The 25,098-nt window shown below is 46.9% G+C and overlaps 1 protein-coding gene across 11 annotated transcripts in view; it reads right to left on the bottom strand.

Moving 5' to 3' along the window:
* Positions 1–8,196: 8,196 nt before the first annotated feature.
* The window catches only part of TBC1D5 (TBC1 domain family member 5), a 592,946-nt gene continuing 576,044 nt past the window's right edge, over positions 8,197–25,098 (bottom strand). For all 11 annotated transcript variants that reach the window (XM_063722180.1, XM_063722179.1, XM_063722181.1 and 8 more), the window contains 3 exons: positions 18,788–18,867; positions 17,804–17,965; positions 8,197–12,323 (listed from right to left, as the gene is read on the bottom strand). In XM_063722180.1, coding sequence (XP_063578250.1) covers positions 12,030–12,323; positions 17,804–17,965; positions 18,788–18,867 — 536 coding nt within the window. In that variant the 3' untranslated portion in view covers positions 8,197–12,029. The remainder of the gene's footprint in view (positions 12,324–17,803; positions 17,966–18,787; positions 18,868–25,098) is intronic.

Genomic DNA, 25,098 nt, shown 5'->3' with positions numbered 1-25,098 from the left:
TTTTTTAACTGCTGCTTCTCCAGTGCCTAGAGCAGGGTCTGAAATGCTCAGTAAATATTTATTGAGTGCGTGTATGTGGACCCAGAGGTGTGTGTCCATACGACCAGTGTACACTAAGCCATAGGATATACCTATGCCTTCGTCTTGGCTATCACTAACCATAAATACTTGGAGACAGACTACAGTTTTATGGCCCTTCTGCATGGGGATGGGACACACCAGCATCTATCGGGCACTCACCATTAGCTAGGCTGTACACTCATCCGCTTCTCACTCGTGTCCTGAGAGGCACGAGATTGCCTAATGCATCCCCAATTGCAGGTAAGAGGATGGAGGTTCAGATACGTTGTGCAAGTTGCTTAAGGACATGTAGCTTGTGTAAGGCAGAGGTCCTTCTTGCACCCAGATCCACTGGCTGCCCAAGCCTGCATTCCTCCCATTGCACGTCTTTTCCATGAAGACTCTTTGCTCTGGGTTTGTAATAGGCACAGCTGTATAAATTGTGATGCATGGGGCAAAATTAGTTGGAGTTTTTTTTTTGAGATGGGATCTCTGTCACCCAGGCTGGAGTGCGGTGGTGCAATCATGACTCACTGCAGCCTCAACCTCCCTGAGTTCAAGTGATCCTTCCACCTCAGCCTCCTGAGTAGCTGGGACTACACGCACTTGCCACCACACCTAGCTAATGTTTAAATTTTTTATAGAGATGGCGTCTCACTATGTTGCCCAGGCTGGTCTTGAACTCCTGGGCTCAAGCGATCCTCCTATCCCAAACTGCTGGGATTATAGGCCTGAGCCACTGCAAGTGGCCTAGTTGGATATTTGAAATTAGATTTATGCAGGAGTGTCTGGGTTATTGTTGACATCTGATTCATCTCTTCAAAGAAAGGGGTCAGTGTCCCCAATGTCACTTTGGGCCATACATCATGAACGGAGTCACAAGTTATGCAGCTATTTCCAGGTGTTTCTGAGAGAAGAGTACCAGGCCCAGAAGTGTTTTGCAGACCTGTCAGGGATCAGAGGACATCAGCAACAAGAATGCGGCAGAGCGGACCTTTCAGGGGAAGGCAAGGTGGGAGAGGAAGGGTGACCCGGGCACATAGACAATCTTTCACAGCAGGTGCCAAGACTCTAGGTCCTCCTCCTACATTCTGGTGAATGATCATTGCCACCTGGCTGGAATTTGTGCGAAATTGGCTGCATTCTGGGAAAAGTACTTGTCAAATCCTCCCAGAAAAGAGCCTGGAGCCAACATGTCCCTCAGAAACTGTCCTTCTGCCCCCCCCTCCCCCCGCAGAATGCCTTCTGCCCCTGGACACCTGAGCAGTTCTTATGTCTTGGCATAGATTAGGAGGATATTCCAATTTATTCTGCATTAAAAGCCACTTTTCTTACATGCTTCTTCCTCTGAGTGACAGCTATGGCTTCAAGCAGTTCTCTTTTTAGCTGAAAAAGCTTATCAACTATGTGGCCACTGAACTCTATACACGCTACAGAGTTCGTTAGTATTATGGACACTTCTTTAAGGAATCATCTGAATCTTTAAGCTGTAGGAATTGACCCATTAGCGGATCATGAGATTAATTTAGTGGGTCACATCCAGCACTTATGAAAATAAAATAGAATCAAATAAAATAGGGGAGGAGGTATCAGAATGAGAAAGATATTGCATGCAGTATGAGGATGTTTGTTTCACGAGCCTTCTGTTTCAGGGTGTGTATGGTGTGTGTATTCAGGGGTTAGGGTGTGGGGGTAGAGGCAGCTGACTAGCTAGCAAAGCTGTACTCTTCTCCATAGTATCAGTGTGTCCCTAGGAAGGGGCTGCCCTTGTGTCTAGGTGGGCCACTGGGTGACTTGCTTTCCCAGCGGAATGTGATTAAAAGTGACACTTTACTTCTGAGTCAAGGTGGCTCTGACATCGGTGGGAAAGTCCTAAAGGATGGAGCCTCAAAGTGGCTGGGTCCCTGAATCACTGCATGGAGGACAGTCACACACAAACCAGGAAGCCTCACTTTGATACTTATGTCTGTGAGAAATGGACTTCTTTTGTTTTAAGCAACTGAGATTTTGGAACCTATGTGTTATGTAGCAGCAGACACAATCCTATTCAATATATCATGGAATATATTTTTAAGCCAGTCAAATTTCATCATAAAATGTATTTATTACTGTGGTGTCTGGTCAAAAAAGTTTGAAAAAAGTGCCTGCTTGGCTGGGCGTGGTGGCTCATGCCTATAATCCCAACGCTTTGGGAGGCCAAGGTGGGTGGATCATGAGGTCAGGAGTTCAAGACCAGCCTGGCCAAGATGGTGAAACCCCATCTCTACTGAAAATACAAAAAAATTAGCTGGGTGTTGTGGTGGGCGCCTGTAATCCCAGCTACTCGGGAAGCTGAGGTGGGAGAATTGCTTGAAACCCAGGAGGTGGAGGTTGCAGTGAGTTGAGATCATGCTACTGCACTCCAGCCTGGGCAACAGAGCGAGAATCATCTCAAAAAAAAAAAAGCCAACTCTACCCCAGTCTCCTTATTTTTCAGATGGAGTGTCAGAGAGAGTGGGGCCTACCCACTGTCTCCTGGACAAGCTGGGACCAAACCCAGCCTACGCAGGAGGGGTGATAACATGAGGCCTGGATCTGCTTTGCTCCCATGGAATCCAGCAAAGTGGATCCCCAGTTCGACTCCAGCAGGCCCGTCTCTCACCTGTCTCTGCCACGTCCACACTGCCACCAGGGGACAGAGCTAACATCTGGCTCTGCTTCATGCGGCCTCCAGCCCCAGAGCAGCTCAGGGACAGGAAGGATGAACTCTGCCTGGCCTTGCTGAGCTAGTTCTCGGGGCTCCCACTGCAAGCTCTGTGGTTAACGCCTCTGCTGACAGCGGACAGGACAGACTTTCTCTGAAAGTCTGAGTTTCTCTGAATCTCTGAGGTGCAGGATTCTCAGAAACCCAGCAGCAGCCTTGCCACGCACCATCGCTGTGACACTGGGTGAGTCACACACATGCCCAGGAACATGCCTTCATATCTTGTGACAGGGTGAGTTTGGTCCCTGGTGCTGGTGCTGCATGGTAGATGGAAGCACAGACGCTGCTGCAATCATGCAGAGCTTGTCACCTCCAGGAGTTAGAAGCCACCCAAATCCTGCCATTCAGGTGCTGGGGGAGGGGAAGTCCTGAGGGGCAGAGCTTCAGGGCTGTCTGCACACATGTGGCCACATCAGCCCAAGGCTTTGCCTTCCCCATCACCGGCCCCCAGGGGGAGACTGGGAGGAGTTAATGCAGGTGACAGCCAGACCCAGGGCCTGGAGTTTGATAGGCTTAATGCCCTTGCAACACCCCTGCGAGGCGGCCAAGCTAGGCATTTGCCCCAGCCCCACACCCCAATATTAACGATGGGGAAATGGAGGCTTCTGGAGCTTGCTTGTCTTGCTCATAGTCCCCTCTTGATTGGCTGACAGTGGGCTAGATGGACCCCTGGCACCTTGAGGGTGGAGTCAGGCAGGCAGGGCTCAGGGCACTGGTGTCTGATGGACACTAACATCTCTGAATGAATTAGGGTTGGTTCTAAGTGACACTGGCTTCTATCGTTCCCCAACCTGTAAGCAGCCTGGGATTTGATCACAGTTGATTATGACTCTTTCCCCAGGGGTGATATTTGTGGGAGGGGCAATATTTATGGGAATGAAAGCAAAGAATGACAAAGAGGTTTAGGAAAAACCTGGGACCGGCTGGTCCTCAAGATCTGGGGAGGAGGTGGTTTCTGCGCTCTCCCCCACCCCACCGTTCTGGGCTCCCAGAGTCATCTACTCATCCCCTCCTCCTCTACATACTCATATTCACCCCTCACACTCCAGTGGCCCAAGCTCAGTCCCTTCAAGGGAGGCTGGTCTAGTTGTGTCCCTCCCCAGGGGGAAAGGGAACTGGGGCTTCCTGAAGGGTCTCTGCCACATCCTTCTCATCTGAAATTATCTCATTCATTCCTTCACTGGGCATTGCCTTTCTCTCCCACTGGACTGCAAGCTCCCTGAGGACAGGCATCTTATCCATCTTGTTCACTGCATGTCTCCAGCCCCCAGCACAGTGTTTGGCACATGGTAGGCGCTCATAAATATGGGTGAATAAATAGCTAAGGCGCAGAGTCCCTCTTTTCAAGATAAGAAATGCAGAATCTGGACTTGGACATGAATATATTCAGCAGAAGGCAGGGAGGTAGGACAAAGACCTGGCGAACGGCATAATGACCTTCCCCAAAACTAGTAGCTTAAAACAATCATTTAGTTTGCTCACAATTTTATACTTTGGGAAGGGTTTGGTGGGTGTATCTTGTCTCTGCTCTGCACAGTGTCATTGAGGCCAAAGGATCCACTTCTGAGATGGTATTGTAAGTTGTTATTGACCGTTGGCGCCTCTCCATAGAGCTGCTTGGGCTTCCTTGCAGCATGGTGGCCAGGTTCCAAACGTGAATGTACCAAGAGACAAGAAGTAGTCCCATCTGACACTGCATCATGTCCTCCATATTTTACTGGCTGAGAAGTCACAGAGGCAAGATTCAAGGGCCTCTTGATGGGACCAGTGTCAAAGAGTTTTGGGGTGTGCTTAAAAAACATACCTAAGGTTTCCTGGAGGAGAGGAGTAAGCAGCTACACATACTGCAGGGTTTGGATGGGGCCTGTAAGCTCCCCAGTATGGCTGGAGCAGCCTTAGTCTACCACTGGATGACTGAGGCCTCACTCCTGCTACCCTGCAGAAGCCTGCAATGTGCATGGCAGATTATAGTCTCCAAAAGTGGCCGCAGCACTTCCAGTCCCACATGTGCTTCTGGAATGTTACCCTCCCCATCAAGAAGTGCTAACGATTTTCACTCCCCTTGAATCTGCGTGGGCTTGTGACTACCTTGATGAATAGAATGTGGCAGAATTGATGCTGTGTGCCTTCTGAGGCCAGTCATAAAGGGTGAAATGGCTTCCACCTACCTGCCTTCCCCACAGACACTCGTTCTTGGATCCCAGCCACCATGTTGCAAAAAAGCCCAGGCTGCATGTAGGTGCTCTGGCTGACAGCCCAAGCTAAGGTCTCAGCACCAACCACTGGACATCACAAAGACCAGCCTTCGAGTCTTCTGAAGACCCAGATGACAGGGGTACCAGTGACAAATCATCTCCACTGTGCCCTACCTGAATCCCTGCCCCACACAACCCATAAACATAATGAATTGTTGCTGTGTGACACAAAGCGGAATATAACAATGCGACTTCGGGAAGCAGTTCAATGCTCAGGAGTCTGGTGGAGCCTCACCAAAGAGCAGGTTGGCCACTGAAGCTGGCATTCACCCCTGTAACCTGGAGGGCAGGGAGAGGTGTTGTGGGCAGAGGAAAGGGCAGGTGTGCAGCCTTGGGCAGGAGGGATGCCAGTGGGGCTGCGGTGGTCAAGGAACCACCTGTCATCCTGAGGGCTCGGAGGGACTCTTGGTGGTATCTGCTTCCAGGTGAGGGGGTAAGGAGGTGAGCTGGAGTTGGAGGAACAAGGCCACTGGCCAGACCTGAAAGTGGGAACGAGGCCTTCTCTGTGGTGGGATAAGGAAGGGTCTGACCAAGCTGTGGGATGGTCCAAGGGCCAGGAAGCTGTGCATGGACCACTGGGCCCTGGCATTGACAGCTGGGTAGCTCAGGACCAGGGGCAGAGCTGAGGGCAGGAGGTAGGGATGTTGAGGGCCAAGCATGTTGTCGGAAAAGGCAGTGAATGACGATCTCTTTACAACATGGCCTTTGTTGGTTGTCCTGCCCTTCACAGCACACTGTGGGGGACTGGGGGTGACATCTGCTGCAGCCCCATGACCCTTTCAGTTATACTTACACCTTGTTAAATATCCCTTAACTTTTCTGAGTCTGACACATGGGAGGGGCTCCTGCTGCCAGGCAGCTGCTGGAGCTACATCCCAGATGATGGGTCGGTGGCATGCCCTCGGGACCCTTCCTGAGCTCCCCAGCTGGCACAGCCTGTGCAGTCTCTGTTAGCTATCACTGAATGGCTGGGCAGCATCAAGTCCTTCCTGAGGGGCCATCCCCATTACTGCAAGTGCCTGTGGGAAAATGCAACTGCCTGGCTTCTGTAAGTCCACCCCTCAGCTCGGTTTCTGCCATTTGATGAGCAGGAAGTGGGAGTGCCCCACCGCTCACTGCAGAGAGCTGGACGGCAGGCTCACGCTGGGCCCCGCTCACCCCACTCACCTCTGTGGTCTCCTGGCACCCCTCCCAGGCTGCATAGAGGATTTCCTCTGGGCTACCTTAGTATTTAATTTTTTTTTTTTGGTGTTTGTTCCTAATATAGAAACATGTCTCTTCCAGCCACTCCCAGCAATCTGAGGGGCATTTTGTGTGTCCCCAGCACCTGTGCAGCCTCACACTTTGAAGGTGTCCAATCACATCTGCTGGAGGAACAAGTGGCTCAATGTTGCATGGATCCTCTGGGTCGGTGTCATCTCTCTGGGTCGGTGTCATCTGTCCCCTCTCACCAACAGCTACGCTGCTCAGAGCACAGAAGTTACTGGTGACGCACACATGTCCTTAAAAGGCTAAGAATGCTGGCTGTGGCAGAGGCAAACTACTAAATGAAATGGAGCGTCAGTAGCTCCTCCAGCAGGGCCTGATCAGCCATGGGTAATGTTCACTTGTGAGAGGGGGCAACTCGGCAGGCCTGGGAGCAAGAACTCAGAGGGCCTGCCCTGGCCCTCGAAGAACCACAGACACCAGGGCAGCAGCCTCTCAGCACAGCCCTCATCTGTGAGGACTCTGGGCCCACCTGACAACCTGTACTCTTCCCACTCACCCCCGGCCTTGGTAGGGTCACGGTGAGCCAGGGACAACCCTTCTGCCTGGAGAAGGGGCTCAGGAAGAAGGGTGTCTGGGGTGTCTTAGCTTGAGTTCCCCAAGAAGCTGACTCTGAGAGAAGATTCAAGAGCAACTGGAGCTTAACCCTGCAGGGAAGCCCTGGGAAGCCACCAGCACTCACATCAGGATGGCTCCACCCAGGGGCTAGGGGCCTGGGTTGTTATGCACTGACTCCTCAGCCTTTGGCTGAGAGCTGCTCCCAGATGTCATTCCCTCACACTTGCTAGCAACTTTCTAGGGCCAGTAGCCCAGCCTCAGATGGAGAGGTGCAGGGAGGGCAGGAGGAGGTTTCAGAAGCACTGAAGCAGTCACGCCCAAGGGACATGGGTGAGGCACTCCTGGAGGCCAGTGGGGGATGCCAGTCCATGTGTGGCTGTCACTGGTCTGAGGAAGCTGGGGTCACCCTCACTAGCAAGAGCCATCTGAGGAGTGTACCAGGCCCTCCAACCTTTTGATGGTAGAACCTGTGGGGAGGGGCTGTGCCCCACAAGAGGAAAAGCTACTTGCTAGCTGGGTTGGGGACAGAGGCCCAGGCTAGAGATGGGCCCAGGTGCAAATTCTAAGCTGCCATTGGCATGATGGCTCTGCCTAAGCTATAGAGATCCCCCTCCCCATCCCTCCTAGTTTGTCACTTAAGACTATACTCACCTTTCCCCCAACCTCACCTGTGGCCTTTTCACCAATCCCACACTGGATTGGTGGAAGTGCAGCTACCAGGGCAAACCTGGTGCTGATGGATAGCAAGCCATTGGGGCTGCCCCCAAAATGGTCTCTTGGACCAGTGGGCTGAGCAGGGCTGCCTCAGGGTGGGACCCGGGCCTCCCAGCAGCCTCTGAGGTCCTGGCTGTCAATGGTCGGGGTAGGACTACATGACCTCCAGGGGCTCTTCCAGAATTAAGCATCGTGTTTGAAACTGTCGGGCATTTCATGGTATGTCAGGCTCTGTGCTAAGTACTTTCAACTGTGATCCTCTTCAATCCCCACCACACCCTATGAACTAGGTGACTACTCTCTTCAGTTTGCAGATAAGGAAACTGAGGCCCCAGAAGTTAAGAAACTAGCCCAAGTTAGAGAGGAAGGGAATGTCAGAGTTGGATGTGAGCCCTGGGCGAGGCCTAGGACCTGCCCAGTGGTGATGTGAGGCTGGACCACAGTGCTGGGGCTGGACCAACCTCTGCGTCCGGGCTGGGACATGGTTCCATCGTGCATGCCCCACCTGACTATGCACTCCGAGGGACTCCTCTGGGCCGGGCCTGGTCAGCACCTTGTGCCCCCATGTGTGGCCTGAAATAAGTCAAGCTATAGTCTCAGTTTGACATTAGTCTTTTATTATAACCATATTGAATGGGGTCGCTTTGCCAAAAGGAGAAATCATTTCTTAAATCAATATGAGTTATAGCATAAAGATGGATGAGAAAAAAGCAATAGGGCATAAATAGCATCACTGAATATTCCATCAATCAATTGAATTGTGCCACTGTGAGAAAAACTACTACGACAGCTTTTACATCAAAGTGGTCTCAAGCCTGTTTATATGAACTTTATGTATCTTTTTAACACTATAAAAACAGAGCATTAGTAAGTAACACTGAGAAAGCAGTCTGGCCTTTGAGAAGGAAGCCTGGCTTGCCAGGTGCCATCCTCAATGCATCCGGCCTCTTCTCTCTACTCCACAGCCTCCCCAGTGCCCCTCCTGATACACAAGGCAGGGGCCAGGGGCCAGGTGTGTGTCCGCAGGAAAGGAGGGATGGAATTGGTTGGAGCCGCCACAGAACGGCCACTATGTGGGGACCTAAGTCCTCTGTACACACTCCTGTTCTATAATGAACCCTTGGAGCAGTTCCTTAAAAAAAAAAATAAAAACAAAAATAATGGGCATCAACTCTGATAGGTTATTATTAGGAGGCCAGCATGACTGCCACAGAGTTTGATATCTGTTCAGCATCTCCGACAAAGTAGAGGGGGCATTCCTGTTGAGAGCAGGCAACTAACCCCCAACTCCCTGAGGCAGCTTCCTGAGCAACCCCAGGGCTGACAGCACAAGAGTCAATTGGTCATCTGCAGGCAAGGCAAATCACAGGGAGGTCCTGGTTTATTTTTAGAGTCACATTCTTTCTGCAGTGATATTATTTCTTTCCGGATTGCAGTTACCTCTGGACATTAGCAGGAGGTCAGCTTTGGAAGAGTAATCCAGTGTAACTAAATGTTTAATGTGTTATCTGATCCCATGGCATACACTCAAGGTAAGGCAAAGTAATTAGACTTGCTAGTCTGTAACTCTCACACGTAATGTACAAAGCTAAATTTTAACTCAAATTCCAATCTGATCAAAGAGGAATGCATGAAACACATAGGGACATATATAAAAAAAGGAGATGATGATGGGAATTAATCTAAGCTTCATGTATACAAATGTATTTAACTGCTAATAATCAAAATGTAATAAGGGTTCCACTGATTACATTTGTTAACAAAACACAATATATTCAGGATTTAAAAAATGTACAATTAAACATAAGTATCTGATAAAATAATAAAAAGGAACACATATTCTTTAATAGCACTGTAACTAATAAAATTGCAAATAATACTCAACTCTGAAGAATTAAAAAAAACACTTAAAAAACATAAGGCAGTAATACAATTGTCTGAGTATGAGCCTGTGGGAATTTGAGGCTGGTACTGCCCATGATCCACTGTCCTTGTATGTCTCTCTCCTCCAAGGAGGGGGTGGGCTTGTTGGGGGCCACAGAAGCAATATCTCTGAGTGGACCCATTGGTCCTCACATGCCACCAACACAGGAGCACAGGACAGAGAGGACCGAGAGGACCTGCCTCTAGTGTGCAGCAGGGCTGGGAGTTTTCAGTGACTATTAAACACCCAGCCAACTGCAGGGAGCCGGCGGAGAGCCTTATTGGCATGGTGGGTGCCTAGTGACTCTTGCAGGACCAGTGACCCTCAGCTATCATGACTCTAGCTCTAGGGCAAAGGAAATACTAGAGGTCAGCAGGTGACAGTGGCCCAGCTGCCCAGGGATGGCCAGCTCTGTGGTCCTTTCCAGTCTGTCCCAGAGCCCTGGCGGGAACAGCTCTACACCTCTTAACCTTAGAACTGAAAACACTGACACCTTCCCAAGGTGAGGAAGTGACCAATAGCAACCCTGCACAGTTGCAAGGTCACTCGCTGTATGGGGGCCCCGCGGCTTTTACAAAGTGTTGTCATAGGGATATGTGCTTGGCAGCAACTTACTCAGAGGTGCTGAGAGGAACACTCAGAGCCAGAAGCCAGGGAGCTACCGTGTGCATCTGCCAGGCAATTGTCCAATGGTTGAAGGCCAGACAACCTGTTGTCTGGCAAAACCAGAGTTATTATTCACCTTACATGCTGATGTGGTAAGAGGAGATTTCCCTGCTAGAGTTTAAGAGCAAGTTGCAGAACCAATTAGAACCCTCTCTACAGTAGCTGACCTGAGAATGAGTCACCATTTTCTTGGAGGGCAGGTGGGAAATCATGTCATTATCACATTTGTCTATACAGATATATAAGGTTAGCAGTGGGAGGGACGTAAACAGTGTCTGTTCCTCTGTACTGAGCTTTCATTTGTTACCATGAAGGCCTCCACTGCCCAGCTGCCTCGCCATCCTCTGAGGACAGGCTCAAAGAGCCAGTCATCCCTGGCATGGCTGCTCTCCCTGATGGAGGCGAGACAGGCACTGTGTCCCTCTGCCATCCTCACCCACTCCTGTTAGAATTCCTGTGCAGGCAAAGGAGAGGAAAAGCATCCTTTCCAGGGATCTTCTTTAAGGAGAGAAACAGCTCATGTGATGCTCTGTGCCCATCATGGTTTCCTAAGGTGCTGACTGACAAGGGGGAAGAGTCTCTAATCTGTGCTGAGCCCGGGAAGGCACTGGCATGTCAGACCCAGTCCCGGCGGTGGTGCCCAGGATACAGGGTTCACAGCTAAGCACAGGCCCTGCAGTTCCTACACTTGACTTCCAAGAAGGGCAGGGGTTGTGTAGAAATCCTGCATCCTCTTGGCATCTGGAATGTTCTCTAGGTATACTTATTCCCCACAGAAGGGACTCTAGGTCCAATTCTCTGTCTTATGACTGCTACCTTAAGGCCAATGAGGGATTCTGACTTTGGGTGGGAATGAACTTGGGTTTTTCCCTTTATTCCTCAGTTGACAGGTATATACAGCTCTGAAACCAGAGAAACTTGACAGAAAACTGTTTGAGAGATGTTTATCCCATAAAGTCAAGGTCACATTTTCCATTTGAAGGATAGAAATATTCTTATATCTTTTGAAATCAGTGCAGAAAAACTGGCTTATAGTAATCTTGTTTTCTGGCTATGAAAGATTCTAAAAGGTGAAATACAATTGTTTAAGGAGAGAAATTGATGGCCAAAGTTGATATGGCCTAAGGATTGGAGATGCATTCTTTAATACATCAAAAAAATCTAATACTATATCACACCTAAATATGATTCCTAAGTTTAGACCCTGTTTACAGAGATCCTTATAACTTTGAGAGGTCAGTAATGAGGTTTTTTTTTTTTTTTTTTTTTCCCCCCCAGCCCTGGAATTCACTAGTTCTAGTTCATTCTATTGCATTTAGCTCTGCGATATGGCTTCCCAATGTAGAAATAAAGTAGGCTGAGACAGATTTCCACAGAGGAAGCTTTCTTGGTATAAACCAATTTTCCTATGTCTGATGCTTTGAGGGACAGAAGATACGAAAATAACTATTTCTCCTCCTTCTAAGTATAACTGATGGAGTTGCCACACATTCTTAGCTGGGGAGCAGGGGACAGAGGAAAAGTGATTCTAATTGTGATTCGGTCTTTTCAAACTGTGAGTGTGATACTGGGTACGTAACTCCGCTCTAACTCAGATCAAGAGTCGGGTGGGGATTAGGTAAGGGCCCAGAAAGCCCTGTCTGCATTTGGCAAACCTAAGCCTGTGTGCTTTGTGGCCATTTATGCTTCTCTCTAAGGGGTTTCAAAGGGCTGGACCAATGCCAAATGCATGCCGGGAAGGAAGCAGTGGTTTAAGAAGGTTCTCCACTGGACGAGCCTCAGTCTGGCCTTGGGGCCACTAAAGGGTGGCTAGATCCCTGTGGGGCAGGACTGGGCACTGTGGTCAGATGTCCAGGGGACTCACAATGGTGAAGCCAGAGTCCTTGCTGCTGTCGTCATCAGGACTGGAGCTGGGGTTGCTGGAGGAAGCTGAGGCTGGGCCCATCAGCGGATCTGAGAACATCAGTGGGGAGCAGGTTGGGGCCTGGCTTTTCCCAGAGGTGCTTCTGAGGGTGCGAAGAGGCTGGGCCTGGCCGGAGAAGGAGCCCCTGGCACTGCTCCCATCATCTTCTTTGGAAATCAGGATGAAGTCATCGGAACTCCCTCTATCGGTGCACCCTGGCATTTCTGAAGAGGCCTGTGAAGTACAGTCAGAAGTACAGGTGGATGAAAGAAGAAACCGGCAAAGAACTGAGTGGAAGGCCCTGTGAACTGGGGGACTCGCGGTGGAAAGCTAGGCCACCTCACCCTACATTCGACCTTGAAAGATGCAGTGTTTGGCCTGCTGCCCTGAAGCCCACACGTTTACCAGTGGTGCAGTGCCAGAAGCATCTTGTGAGCCCCTCTGAAGCCAAATGCTGGCCTCCCTGGGGGAACAAAGTAAAGCTCCTGTTTGGCAAGCTTCCGACAGAGGCAGTGTCTGTGCTGCCTAGGCTCAGGAGAATCCCTACCAGCCTCATGTGGGACACTGCCATGCAAATCACCCATCTTCCTTGAACTTTAACTCTCATCTGTGAAACAGGGATAAAGACAGTATCTTCCTCCTAATGTGTTGTCATGATATAGTGAGATGACATGTGCAGCTGCTGGCTCCCTAATGTGAGCTGCCAGATCTGGAGTGATTTTATTACTGGCTAGAAGGATAGATTTCAGAAGGCCTAATGTATTTCATCTCATGAAGATCTCATTGCTAGCTCATCTTGGGTATGCACACAGGGGTCTCCTGGAGCAATGGTGGTAACTGGTAGGTTCTACAAATGTGAAAACCAAGAATGGCAATTGCAAAGTATAATGGCAAAAAGTATAGAGATAGAATTGCTTTACTCAAAAAATTATTTTCTTTTCTTTCTAAGCAATTATGAGTGGCTTTTTATTTTTTAACTTAATAAAGTTAACATCCACGAACACAGGTAAAGGTTTTGGGTTAGCAAAGCCATAGTTTGACCAAGGACATCCAGTGCCAGCCTGGCAGAAAGAACACCTCATCCAGCAGTGCTGTAAGGTGATGTAGTGCCCACAGCTGCCTCCCTCACCCTGTCTGCCTACCCTCCCCACAAGATGGGTGGAGTCTCGTGCTGGGGTCTCAAGTCTAATGAGCTATATGGAGACCCCTGACTGGAAGTGTCTCCTGAGTCCTTGGGCCTCCAGACTGGCATGGCCTAGGCCATCTGTGGGCTGTGTGCAGAACCAAGAAGGGGAATGAGTAAAAGCTCTCAGGGAAATCTGGCCTTGAGCCCTGTCTGACAGGCCCCTCTCTAAATCTCATGTCCTCCTCAGTGATGTAGGGGGCAAGTGGCTAAATAATGGCTCAGGAACCTTCCACCTCTGATGATTCACCAACCTTTAGGATATTCAGTTGGAGAACATAAATGAAATTGGCCTTTAAGATCACAGAGCTGCAACAGGCCTTGAGGTTCTTCATCTCAGGTTCTAAAGCTGCTAACATTCTATTAACACATTAACTCTTACACAAGTGAAGAAAAACATAGCACACAGTAGTCTGATAGCAGGGGATGTGATCACAAATGGCACCAGAGCTGTTTGGTAGAGAAGGACTGTCTTTTTTCTGAGTTGGAGGAAAAGAACTCAAATCTCTTCCCCGTGACTGTCCCTATATAAGGTGCACCTGGTCAGAGCCATGCTGCCTTTGGGGAGTGCACTAAAAGCTGCTGGGGAATCAACAGAGGCCCTCAGCTTTGACTTCTTCCAAAGTGTAGACACTTTGTTCATAGGACAGTTGTCCTGCACTGTAAACTGTGAAAACTTGGCCTCTCACCACAACACAGGGCTGGAATGCTACTTGGTGGAGCTTATCCTAGGCTGAAAATAAAAGAGCACGTTTGGCAGGGCCTAGTTTTTAGAGTGGTGCCTCTACTTCAGAGATACTGAGATCACTTATTCTCCTTTAGCTTACAGTGAAGCTGTCAGTAAGATTCTGAAGTGGAGAAATACTTTTCAAACCCCTAACTAAAAGTAAAGATAGTCTCTACCATTACTCTACTTATCTGGCATGCTTCCCCCAATTCCCAGATGAAGGTCATAGACTGCCTTAGACAAAGCAAGTTAGAGCTGATAGGGCCTTAGCAGCCATTTTATTTTATTGACCCCCCTCCTTGTCCCTTTGCATTACAGATCAAGCAAACAAGCCCAAATAGGAGACCTGGTAGCTTGGCCAATGTCACAAGGCACAACAAAAGACCCCACTCTTCTGGACTCCCACCTAGAATTTTTTTCTAGACGCAGAGTTGACTTCTTTATGGACTTCCCTAGCAGCCTTAACTGCTATCTGGTGCCATTTATAACATTTACAGAAGTTTTGTAAATCCCTAGGTCAATCCTCTCTTTTTACCCGATACAGGTAAGTCTTACACAATTAGAAAAGTTTTCAACCTGTCAGTCCTGCCTAAAACTAGCCAGGATCATCACAACACATATCCCTCTTATCCGCTTCCTGCCACCTTCCCAGACCTACCTCATTTCATAGCTTGAGTTTAGGATGGTTGTAGAAGCAGGTGAGCCCAACTATAGACCAGCACTGTTCAACAGACATTTTCCATGATGATGGAAACGTTCTCTGTCTGTGCTACTCAACACAGCAGCCCCTAGCCACAGGTGGATACCAAACACTTGAAAAGTGGCTAGTGTGACTGAGGAACTGCATTTTTAATTCTATTGAATTTTAGTGCATTTAATTTTAAATAGATATGTGGCTAGTGGCTGTAATAGTAGACAATAAGCGGATTAAAACAGGGGACCCAAGTACCAAAAGGGCAAGTGATGCATTGGCTGACTAATGGATCCAGGGTCCCACAAAGTCCTGCCTTCTACTGCAGTTGATTCGAGTTAGTTCATCAAATACTTCCCAAAGGAATGTGTGAGGATAGATGCTGAGAAGGGAGGGACAGCGTGTGGCTCTTCTCACTCTATAGAATACAATTTCACAAGACTGCTGCTTTCAGAGCTGGAGGTAAGATTTGTAAACCAGACAGAAAGAACACTACGAGCCATGTCACATCAACCTCACAGTGAGGAGCAGGGCACGTGAATTCCCACAAAGGAAGAACACTTTCACAGTTGCTTTTGAGGAAGGGCATCGGCAGGAGGACCATGAGCCATGTGTCATGAGGCAGGGGAGCCTGGCCCTTCTGCACTATCTTTTAGACATTATTTACTGATTAACCACGAAAGCAATGAAAACCCATCCCTAAGTTAGGAATGTGCCATGGCACAACCCGTCACAAACCCAACATGTGGTGCTTACATCTCCAATGTGTCAAGAACCTGCCTAGCACTGCTCCCCTAGGCCCTGGCCCTCCATAACTGGGAGCTCATGAGAGCAGGGGATATATCCCATAGCCTTGGACACCCAGTTCCTGGCACAGCAGGCCCTGGAAGCCTTCAGAACTCCCACTTGGCTCTCTTGGTGCATGTTCCTGGGGGTAGCCTGTCCACAGCCCTCTCTACCTCCTCCCACAAGCAGTGAGGAGGAAAACTTAGCCAGCTCCAAGCACTGATGAGTTAGCTCCTGCAGGAAGAAGGTGGGTACCTGGCAGCTGTCTCATGCCTGGTAGACCCCCTGGGCCCTTATCAGCCTAGCCCAGATCCTTGGGTTTTGCAGTGGAAGGCCCCATGCACTTGGCTTCTTTCTGACTTGCTTGCTTGAATTCAGGAATTCTCTCAAGAAATCTCAAGATTTCCCCGAAGGAGAGAGGAGAGCACTGCTTCTCTGTTTCTCTCTTCTTCAGTAAAACCTTCTTCAGGAGTACTAGCTTTGTATAAACTGCTAACAGCTATGGGGAAGGGCCATGGCAGAGAAGAGGTAGAGTAGAGAAGCCATTTTATTTTCACTTGTGGGGTCTTCAGCCCCAGGAAGGGCTGTGTCTCAGAAGCACATGCAGAGGTGCAGTATCTCTTGGATGCTGCATGTGATGAGGCCCTGCCAGAACAAGGCTGCAGTTTCATTCACCACAGACACATCTCATGGCTAGCTTATCTTGGGTATGCACAGTGGGGTCCACCGGGGCAGTAGTGGTCATTGGTAGGTTCTTACAAATACAGAAACCAGGGATGACAACTGCAAAGTATAATCACTAAGTTTTAAATTTAACAAATTCATTAGTGATTTTAAAATATCTTTTTTTCTGTAGTAAACCTACACACTCAACTAAAAAATTATGCTAAAGTTTTAAATAAAATTGTCAATTAGAAATGCATTGTGGTTGGGCCCACGATCAGTAATATTTGAATAAATAAATGATTATTGAAAAATAAAACATCTGTGCAAGGAAGGAGAATTTGTGAAGAAACGAATGAAATTAAACTGGAAGTATCACTGTTGCATTCATGTGGCTACAAATGCAGAGTCAAAGCACTCCATGAACATTTCATATGGCTTCAAGAGGAAGTTAACCATGGAGTCTCTCTTCTGGAAGAGCACCCTTAAAACTGAAAAACATTCCTACTCAAATGTCATTTTGCTGTTTTAAAATCACACAAAAAATAATTTACAAGTGTCTGAATGCTAGTTTTTGAGAAAGTGACTTAGATAATATTTTGCTAATGTTCATTTTCCAAGATGAAACTTTGTAAGCTGATTTTAAACATATTATTAATAATTTAAAACATAGGTGGGAAATGAACAATCTTTTCATCTTGTCGGATAATGGACAGCAGGGACACATGGTGTGACTGAAGCTTACTGGGTTGGGGCAGTGTTTCTGAAAACATAATACCTGGTAGGCTAAGTGCCTCTGGCCTCAGAGCCTGTGTGTGTCTCTCTGGCCTTCATTTCTTACTGGTCAAATGAGCAGACAGGACTAGGCACACAAGGAAGCTGTAGGAAGATCCTTTCTAGCTAGGAAGTTCTGTGGTTCTATGTTAAAATAAATGATATACAATGTTGACATCTGAGAGTAGGGGTCAGCAAACTATGGCCAAATACAGCCTATGGCCTGTTTTTGCATGGCCCCCAAGCTGAGAATGGTTTATGTATTTTTAAAGGGTTGTGATAAAAACAAAAACAAGATACAAAGCAAAAAAAGAAAAAAAAAACAAACAATGAATATGTGACACAGATGACCATATGTTGCCTGCAAATCCTGAAATACTTACTCTGTAGCCCTTTATAGACCCCTGCCCGAGATGGTGGACATTAATAAGAAGTCCCTCCCTATGAAGGCAAGAAAGTAATTTTGGCAAAAAAGGTTCTAGCACAGTGAAATCCGCTCGAGACAGCATTAGGAAAGCATAGACAGTATTTCCTAAAGGGGAAAAGAGGCATCAGCTGGAGGCAACTGACTGATAACTAAGACAGAGATCCAGCTTTCCCATCCCACAGAATGGGCATGGCAGGAGGCTCAGGCAGCACTGCTGCACACAGGTTTGTAGGGCACGCACCGCACGACTCTAGGAGACACTTGTCTTACCAGTATCATTGTGAATGGCACCCCCTGCAGCACAGAGTGCACAGCCTGCACAGCTGTACACAGCACCTCCGCAGTTGAACTTCACACATGGTAATTTGAAGTAACTTTGGTAGGGTTTATTCTTAACTTTGAGGAACTTATGTGAATGTGCCCCCTTTGAGTTAATGTAACATGTTCATCAGAGCTTCTGTACCTGTTTAACGGCCCCAGACATTTGATCGCTCTGGCCTTGGCCTCGGCCCTGGGTCTGGCCGCTGGAGCAGTAGTGGTTGTCCGCAATGGTGATCTGTTCGTTCTCTTCGGCCTCTAGCTGGCTCTGGTTAAAACGCAGGGAACCTTTTAGAATGTCTTTGATCTATTTTCAAAGAAGAAGAAAATAAATGAAAAAAATGGATGCGTTTGTTTTTAGATGCTAGCTAGATCTCTCAGACATTTAAACTAGCCTTGTCATCAATCATTTTTTATAGTATGAATATTAATATTTTACTATAAGAAACAAATAATGAGAAAAAAATCTAATTTTATCAAAGCTGCTGGCTTAGCAGTGAGCAAGAAAAACGTCAGGACATTTAACGGCCAGGTTCTCACAGGGTCACATATTGGAGTCACATATTTAACACTCTATCTTAAAACAGGAAGCACAATTTGCCTTCACACCTACCCCCACTGCACACCTTGGTCACTAAAGTGGCTCCACCTGAGCTGGACTGTTCATAGCATAGGTAGGCATTTGGAAACAGCATACTCTTTTCCACTGACATTTATGTCTCATTTAGATCTTCAAGGCTTGGGTCAATGTGGTCCTTGAGGGTCTGAGGCCTGCTGTAGGTACTAATTATGACTTGTGCTCCAAAAATATTCATGAATTCATGCATGAATGACTGAACATGATGCTGGTCTACCCACACTAGCTTTGGGTAAGGAACAAACAGAATGGGTTTGGTAAGAGGAAGGAGTGGTGTGGGAAATGGAAAACCAGCGTGGGTCGCAAGCTAGTCAGATATAATTGTTAGAAGGAGTGGGGGCATAAAGAGGTGGCGATGCAGAAGGGGCTCTGTCTGGGAGGAAATGAGGGTTAGGGGGATGCTGGCTCTAACATCATGGTGCTCCATGCCCCGGGGGGCCCTCTCCATGGCAGGCGGGACACAAAGAAATAGTGTCAGAGCAATGCACATACCTGTTTTAATCCTGCCAGGGAAACCAGAATTTGATCTTCTTTTTCCAAATTTTCTTGTAATATCACATCTTGAATATTTACTGAAAATAGAAGAATGACATTTTATAACCAATGCTCTGAGCATAACCTACCTGCTGCCACACCATAACTTCAGACAGGCTTGGGAAGTTTTCTGCCAAATCTCATAGCAACTACTCCCACAAAAGATGCTCTGCAAACTGCAGATGGGGCAGCTGCAGGGTTGAGTGGAGAGGGCAGCACTGGGCCTGGTACACACAGCCTCCCCTCCAACATTCCATGAATGTACTCTCATCATGACAGATGTGTCTTCACTTCCAACAAGAGATCTGGGTACCTCTTGCTGACATGATGTGGCCGACAGCCTGGGCCATTCATCTAATCTCTAGGAGGAAGCTTTTCAGCCTGGGCTTCCTATATAGCCTCATGGGTCAATGATGTTACCTCACCTCTCTCTAAAGACCGATTCCTTCCAGGTGAGTGAAATTAATAAAGAAACTGTCTTTAAGGATTCATAACAGTAAAACATGTTGCCATTTCAACATAATAGTAAAAATGAGAGTCCGAACTCATGGCACTACAGATTGTCATTAGATGACAATGTCTATGGAGTCTCCTCTAGGAGACTTAGCTGCCACATGAGAAGTCTTTCCTCCAGACCTGATCTGAGGGACCCACCAAGCCAGTTTCTGACCATCAGGCGCAGCATCACACTGAGTTGTTTGCCTGTCGGTATGTTAAACACTCAGTGGTCCTTAGCTTTCCCTGCTTTCATGTGCCTGCAGGATGCACACAGCTCTATCAGGAACTGTGGCGTTCTGAGGCAGGATTCTCACAAGGGGCCGGGGTTGGGAGGAAAGCCTAGTCTCCTGGGGAAGTACAAGAGGATGTGCTGGTGGAGGAAGGGAGGAGGGCACAATTAAAACACATTTTAAAAAACATGCTGATAGATACGCCGATTTGAGAATCACTACAGTATGTTCACCCTCCATTAACATCTGCTTTCTTATTCTTTGTGGCGTAAAAAAATGCCCACTTATAATGTCTTACATGCTACATTCTTAGTCACTCACTTAAGATTGTTCCAGTTGCTACGGGACTCCTAGATTCCATGCTTGGCCCCGTACAGCTACTAGGGCTAATATACCACTCCTCACTTGCTCAATGCCCCGCATCGGCAGAGGCAGAACCAGTGCGCTGTGCCCTTGGCCTGGAGGCTCTTGCTCCAAATCTATGCACAGGCTTCTGTTTATTGTTCAACTTTCTGCTCCAGTGTTGTCTCCTCAGAGCACCTTCCTGCCCACCCAGACTAAAGAAGCCCCCAAATGACTCTCCAGTCTCTACCATACCATCTATTTTACTGTATTTATAAGCACTTATCATTGTCTGATGCATGTATTTGCTGGTTTATTCACTGTCAATCTCCCCCTAACAGGATATAAACTCCAAGGTGTTCTTGCTCAGAGCTTTATTTCTAGCCCTCAGAATAATGCCTGGTGCATTACAGGTACACAATAAGTATTTACTGACTGATGGAATGAATTAATAAATGAACATGAAAAAACATGCTTGGAGCTTGCATATCAAAACACTACTATTCTAAATATTTCCAAAAAGTATTTCCAGTAAGGGACAGGGCAATGACTGATACCATCAACATGTTTCCAGCCTGACAATTTATTAGAATCTTCAATAAGAATAAATTCATAAACCAAGGTGATAAGTCTTCTTACATACTGTAGCAGAAAAGCAACAGCTTTTATTTATTGAGAAAACTTGACTGTAGTTTTGGCTATTAAATGGCCTGCTCCGAAACAAGAAAGCAAGTTGAATGGGAATGAAATGACAGATATAATTAGAGAGCAAATTTTTTTGGTTTCCTTAAAAGCCTGTAACAATTTCTTCTCTCTCAATAAAAAAAAAACAAAAACGAAATAGAATTCACTCAACAAGACATTAACAATAAGCAACTGCAGAAAATTCACAAGAACCAGTTCTGTAGGTCTTTTAGAGCAGCAGTCCCCAACCTTTTTGGTACCAGAGACTGGTTTCATGGAAGACAATTTTTCCGCAAATGGTGGGGGAAATGGTTTCACGATGAAACTGTTCTACCTCAGATCATCAGGCACTGGAGTCTCACAAGGAGCACACAATCTTGATCCCTCGCATGCACAGTTCACAATAGGGTTTGCGATCCTACCAGAATCCAGTGCTGCCTCTGATCTGACAGGAGGTGGAGCTCAGGTGGTAATGCTGGCTCACGTGCCCCTCACCTCCTGCTGTGCAGCCCAATTCCTAACAGGCCACGGGCCAGTACTGATGCATGACCCAGGAGTGGGAACCCCTGTTTTAGAGGATTGAGAAAGATGACCTTGTTTGCAAGACTGCTATGACTTTTCAGGTTGAGCTGTGAGGGCCTGAAGGCTGGCAGAGGCAGCATGGCACACAGCACTGGATGCTTGGACAGGGAAATGGATTTTGCCCCTGCTGAGCTGAGAGGTGGGCTCAGGTTTCCCAGCTCCTACTGGGTAGGTGAGGGCAGCAAGGGGACTGCTCCCAGGCCCCCAAGGGAAGCTCAACAAGTGGAGTCAGGAGCATCAGGACATTTGGAGGAAGAAGAGGGGGCTTTTTGGGTTCAAGGAACTAAAGAAAGTGCCCCTGGAGGTCATACCCACAGGGCAGAGGCCAGTACAAAGGGGGAATCTGCAGAAACCAATGTAAGCTCTCCTGCTGTCCTAACTAGACCTTTGTCTCCTGCTTGCCTCTGTGATAGTCTGCTGTGGAACACATCCTAAAACAAAAAGATGAGGCCACATTGCCTGGCTTCTGCCCCCAATGTAATGGCGGGGCCCATGGCCAGGAGTAACAAGAACCAATGGCCTTTAGGTCACAGTCTATGGGCACACAGAGCAGTCAGTGGCTCTAGTGGAAAATGAAACCCAGAAATGTTTCATTTTCAATGTTCACAATGAAACCCTATTGTGAACACAAAGGAACACAAAGGAACACAAAGCTCTCTTTAGAGGCAAGGACCTAGAAGGCACTCGAAGCTCTTCCTCAAACACCAAAGAGACATGTGAGCCCATCCCAGAACCCTGGCACCATCTTGGCAGGGAGAAGAGACAGAGTAGAGAAACTAAGTGTGGGCATTTGCTCAGAAAAAAATGGTTAGTCTATAAGAGACTGAGTTGCTTTTAACTGGCAAGTTGAAGCCCTTTGATTATCATTGGTGGAGATGAAGTTTTAGAGCATGATTTTGGCACATGTGAGTTTAGGGACATAGACTTATCATCCCAGTACAGAAGTATCAGTGTCTATACAAGATCTTCCCAAATCATTTTGGCCACATTGCCTGAAAAGCCTGTGAACCGGGAAGTCCTAGTCATGCCGTTTTGCTGTGAGCCTCTCACAAATCCCTGTATTCAAGAGTGGAAGTGGTGGTGCTAACAGGGGTAAGTTGAGAAGGGGAGTGGTGGTGAAGGCAAAAGCTGTGATAGGGATCACAGTTTAAGGAGGCACCTGGAGCACGTCATGGAGCCACCATCCCTGTTTAGACTGTCTACCTATGGGGCTTCTTTCAGTTGTGAAAAAAAAAAGTAACCCCTCTTGATTTGTCTACTTTTTGGAGGGGGATGGAGGTTATGTTATTAGCAGCTGTATTCATTTTCTAGAGCTGCTCTAACAGAGTACTACAAACTGGGTGGCCTAGAACAACAGAAATGTATTCTCTGTGAGTTCTGGCTAAGTCTGAAATCAAGCTGTTGGCAGGGCTATGCTTCCTCCAAAGGTTCTAGAGAATTCCTCCTTGACTCTGCTTAGCTTCCGGTGGTTGTCAACAATCCTTGGCATTCCTTAGCTTGTAGATGCATCGCTCCAGTCTTTGCATCCATCATCACACGGCATTCTCCCTGTATGTCTGTTATCGAAATTCCCCTCTTCTTATAAGGACACCAGCCACTGGATTAGGGTGAGCCCTAATCTGGTATGACCTTATCTTCACTGAACTACATCTATAAAGACCCCATTTCCGAATAAGGTCACATTCACAGGTTCCAGGTGTCTCACCGTAAGTTTGGATGAGACAATATTGGACCTAGTACAGCAGCCAGACTGCCTAATTGTTACACAGGATGAAAAGCATCCAGTTCCTCCAATAAAAGACAATGCAACCTACTAATCTTGTCCTGCATGCAGAATACAATGCTCTGGCCTGATGTGCAACACAGCTGCGGAAAGCAGTGCAGAGTGGTTTCACCCAAGAAGAGGGAAGAACTCAGCTGTAGTATCACCACCAGCATACCCTCATCTAGCAATTCTTTCGTCTTAATTTATGGACTGAGTCAAGGACCACCTTCTAGGATCTGATGAAAACCAGGACTGTCTCCTCTGAAAACCCTTGTACATATGAACTGTTCACTTAATTTCAGGGATAAACCTTTTTTTTAAATCAACTAAGCTGACTAGGCTCACTTTAAGAAATCTAGGGTAAATCCAAATTAAAAAAAAAGGGCACCTTCAGAGGCTGTTAAATGTTTTGAGTACAAGAATTTACATTTTACTAAGAGTATTGACCATGTAAATCCTTTCCCTAACAGTTCCCCTATATAAGGTAGCATTTACACACATTCTACTTACATATAATCTCCTAGTAACAAATCTACTGTTTTAAGTAAGTTACATCCGCATGTAAAAGTAGAAAAACATAATGATGTCTTTCCATGACTTAAAATAAAATGTTTACATTTCCAACGTAATACACAATTCTCCTCATAGCCAAAGGCAGAATAAATTTTGCTATAAAGCCTCTTTCTCTTTGTTTCTGTGTAAAAGGAAGATTACACTCTTTATAATCTCCTCACATTTAAGTATTATATATTATAAATGTTGGAGCACTGAAACTAAAGGGGAAACTGTCACATAACTAACCACTTCTGTGGAAATTACACACAAAAATCTCATTCACCTAACAATCCCATGGTGATGCCACTATTTTTAATGAAATGTAGTGCCACAAAAATAGATCTCTAACTCTCAGGGTAATGAAAATGGTAAACAAACCACATTTTCAATTTCTTAAAAACTTGATTTTTTTCAATGCTAGAATACAAGTGTTTTCAATTGAACGTTTTAAATGGCTGGTGCAAAAGGTAACATAAGCCTTATTTGGTGGTGGTGAGGGGGTTAGTGAGTAGAAAGGGGACGAAAGCAGAACATCTGGCTTTCACAGTCGTGGAACTGGGCAAGGCATTTAACCTTCTTGTGCCTGAGGGGTAATAACAGCACCCTCCTCATAGGATGACTGTGAAGAAACGGAGACAGCACAGATCAAGTGCTTAGCACCACACCTAAGCCCACTATGGAAGCTCCGCACCCAGTCGTTTTCATTTCTACGTGCCATGTTACCTCAGTGACTATCTCAGCAACCCTTCTAGATGAGAACCGTCAACATATTACAGAAAAGGAAGCCAAGGCCAGAAATGCCAGGTCTGTTATTTGAGGTCTCACGACTTGAAAGTGGTGGAACTGGGATTAGATTTCAGATCTTTTAGACTCCTGAGCTCCATGATTATTTGTATGGCACTGATGAAGGCACCAGAGATATGAAGAGGCACAGGATGGGATATTGGCACTGACTTGATTGCCTTGAGATGTAGTGCCTTTTATTCCATGGTGGAACTGATTGAAGTGAGTCAGCCAGAAACAGGCAGTTACCTATATGCACAACAGATTGTACAATCATTTCTATCAGAGAGCATTTTGGAGCACTGGCAGTGGTACCAAAGGGCTTGGGTTTTGATGACCTTGAGATATGATCTTCTGTATGTTACTAAACCCATCAGTGAGATGGGGGTAATACCCATCTCAGAAGGTTGCTGGGAGGATTAGATGAGATAATCAAAGCTTTCTATCTCTGCATACTGTCTTGCAATTACTATTATTGCTTACTATGTTTCCTCCTCCCTTGGTACCTTAAATATTCGGATATCTGGATTCCGTTTTTTGAGGCTTTCTCATCTCTGATAGGAATTTAGTTACCCTGATCTTTAACAATCTCATATAAGGGACTGTAGTAGACTCTAAAGAGGAACTATGCATGCTGTTATAAAATAGAGAGGTGGGATTAAGGGAGGCAGGCCCAGTGTGACAGTGGCTTAAGAGGTGGCCATTAGTCAGAAAGAGGGGCAGACCTGTCATTTGTCACTACTGGCTTTTGTTGAACATTGACAAAGGGATGTCTGTGCACAGGGTGTGTGCCATAGTTGTCCAAACCCTAGGAGAAGACATCAAATTCA

This window comes from Pongo abelii, chromosome 2 (genome assembly GCF_028885655.2).
Source record: "Pongo abelii isolate AG06213 chromosome 2, NHGRI_mPonAbe1-v2.0_pri, whole genome shotgun sequence".
Taxonomy (NCBI): Eukaryota; Metazoa; Chordata; class Mammalia; order Primates; family Hominidae; genus Pongo; species Pongo abelii.
The sequence above is the reverse complement of the archived record's forward strand: the minus strand, read 5'-3'. Positions and strand labels throughout refer to the sequence as shown.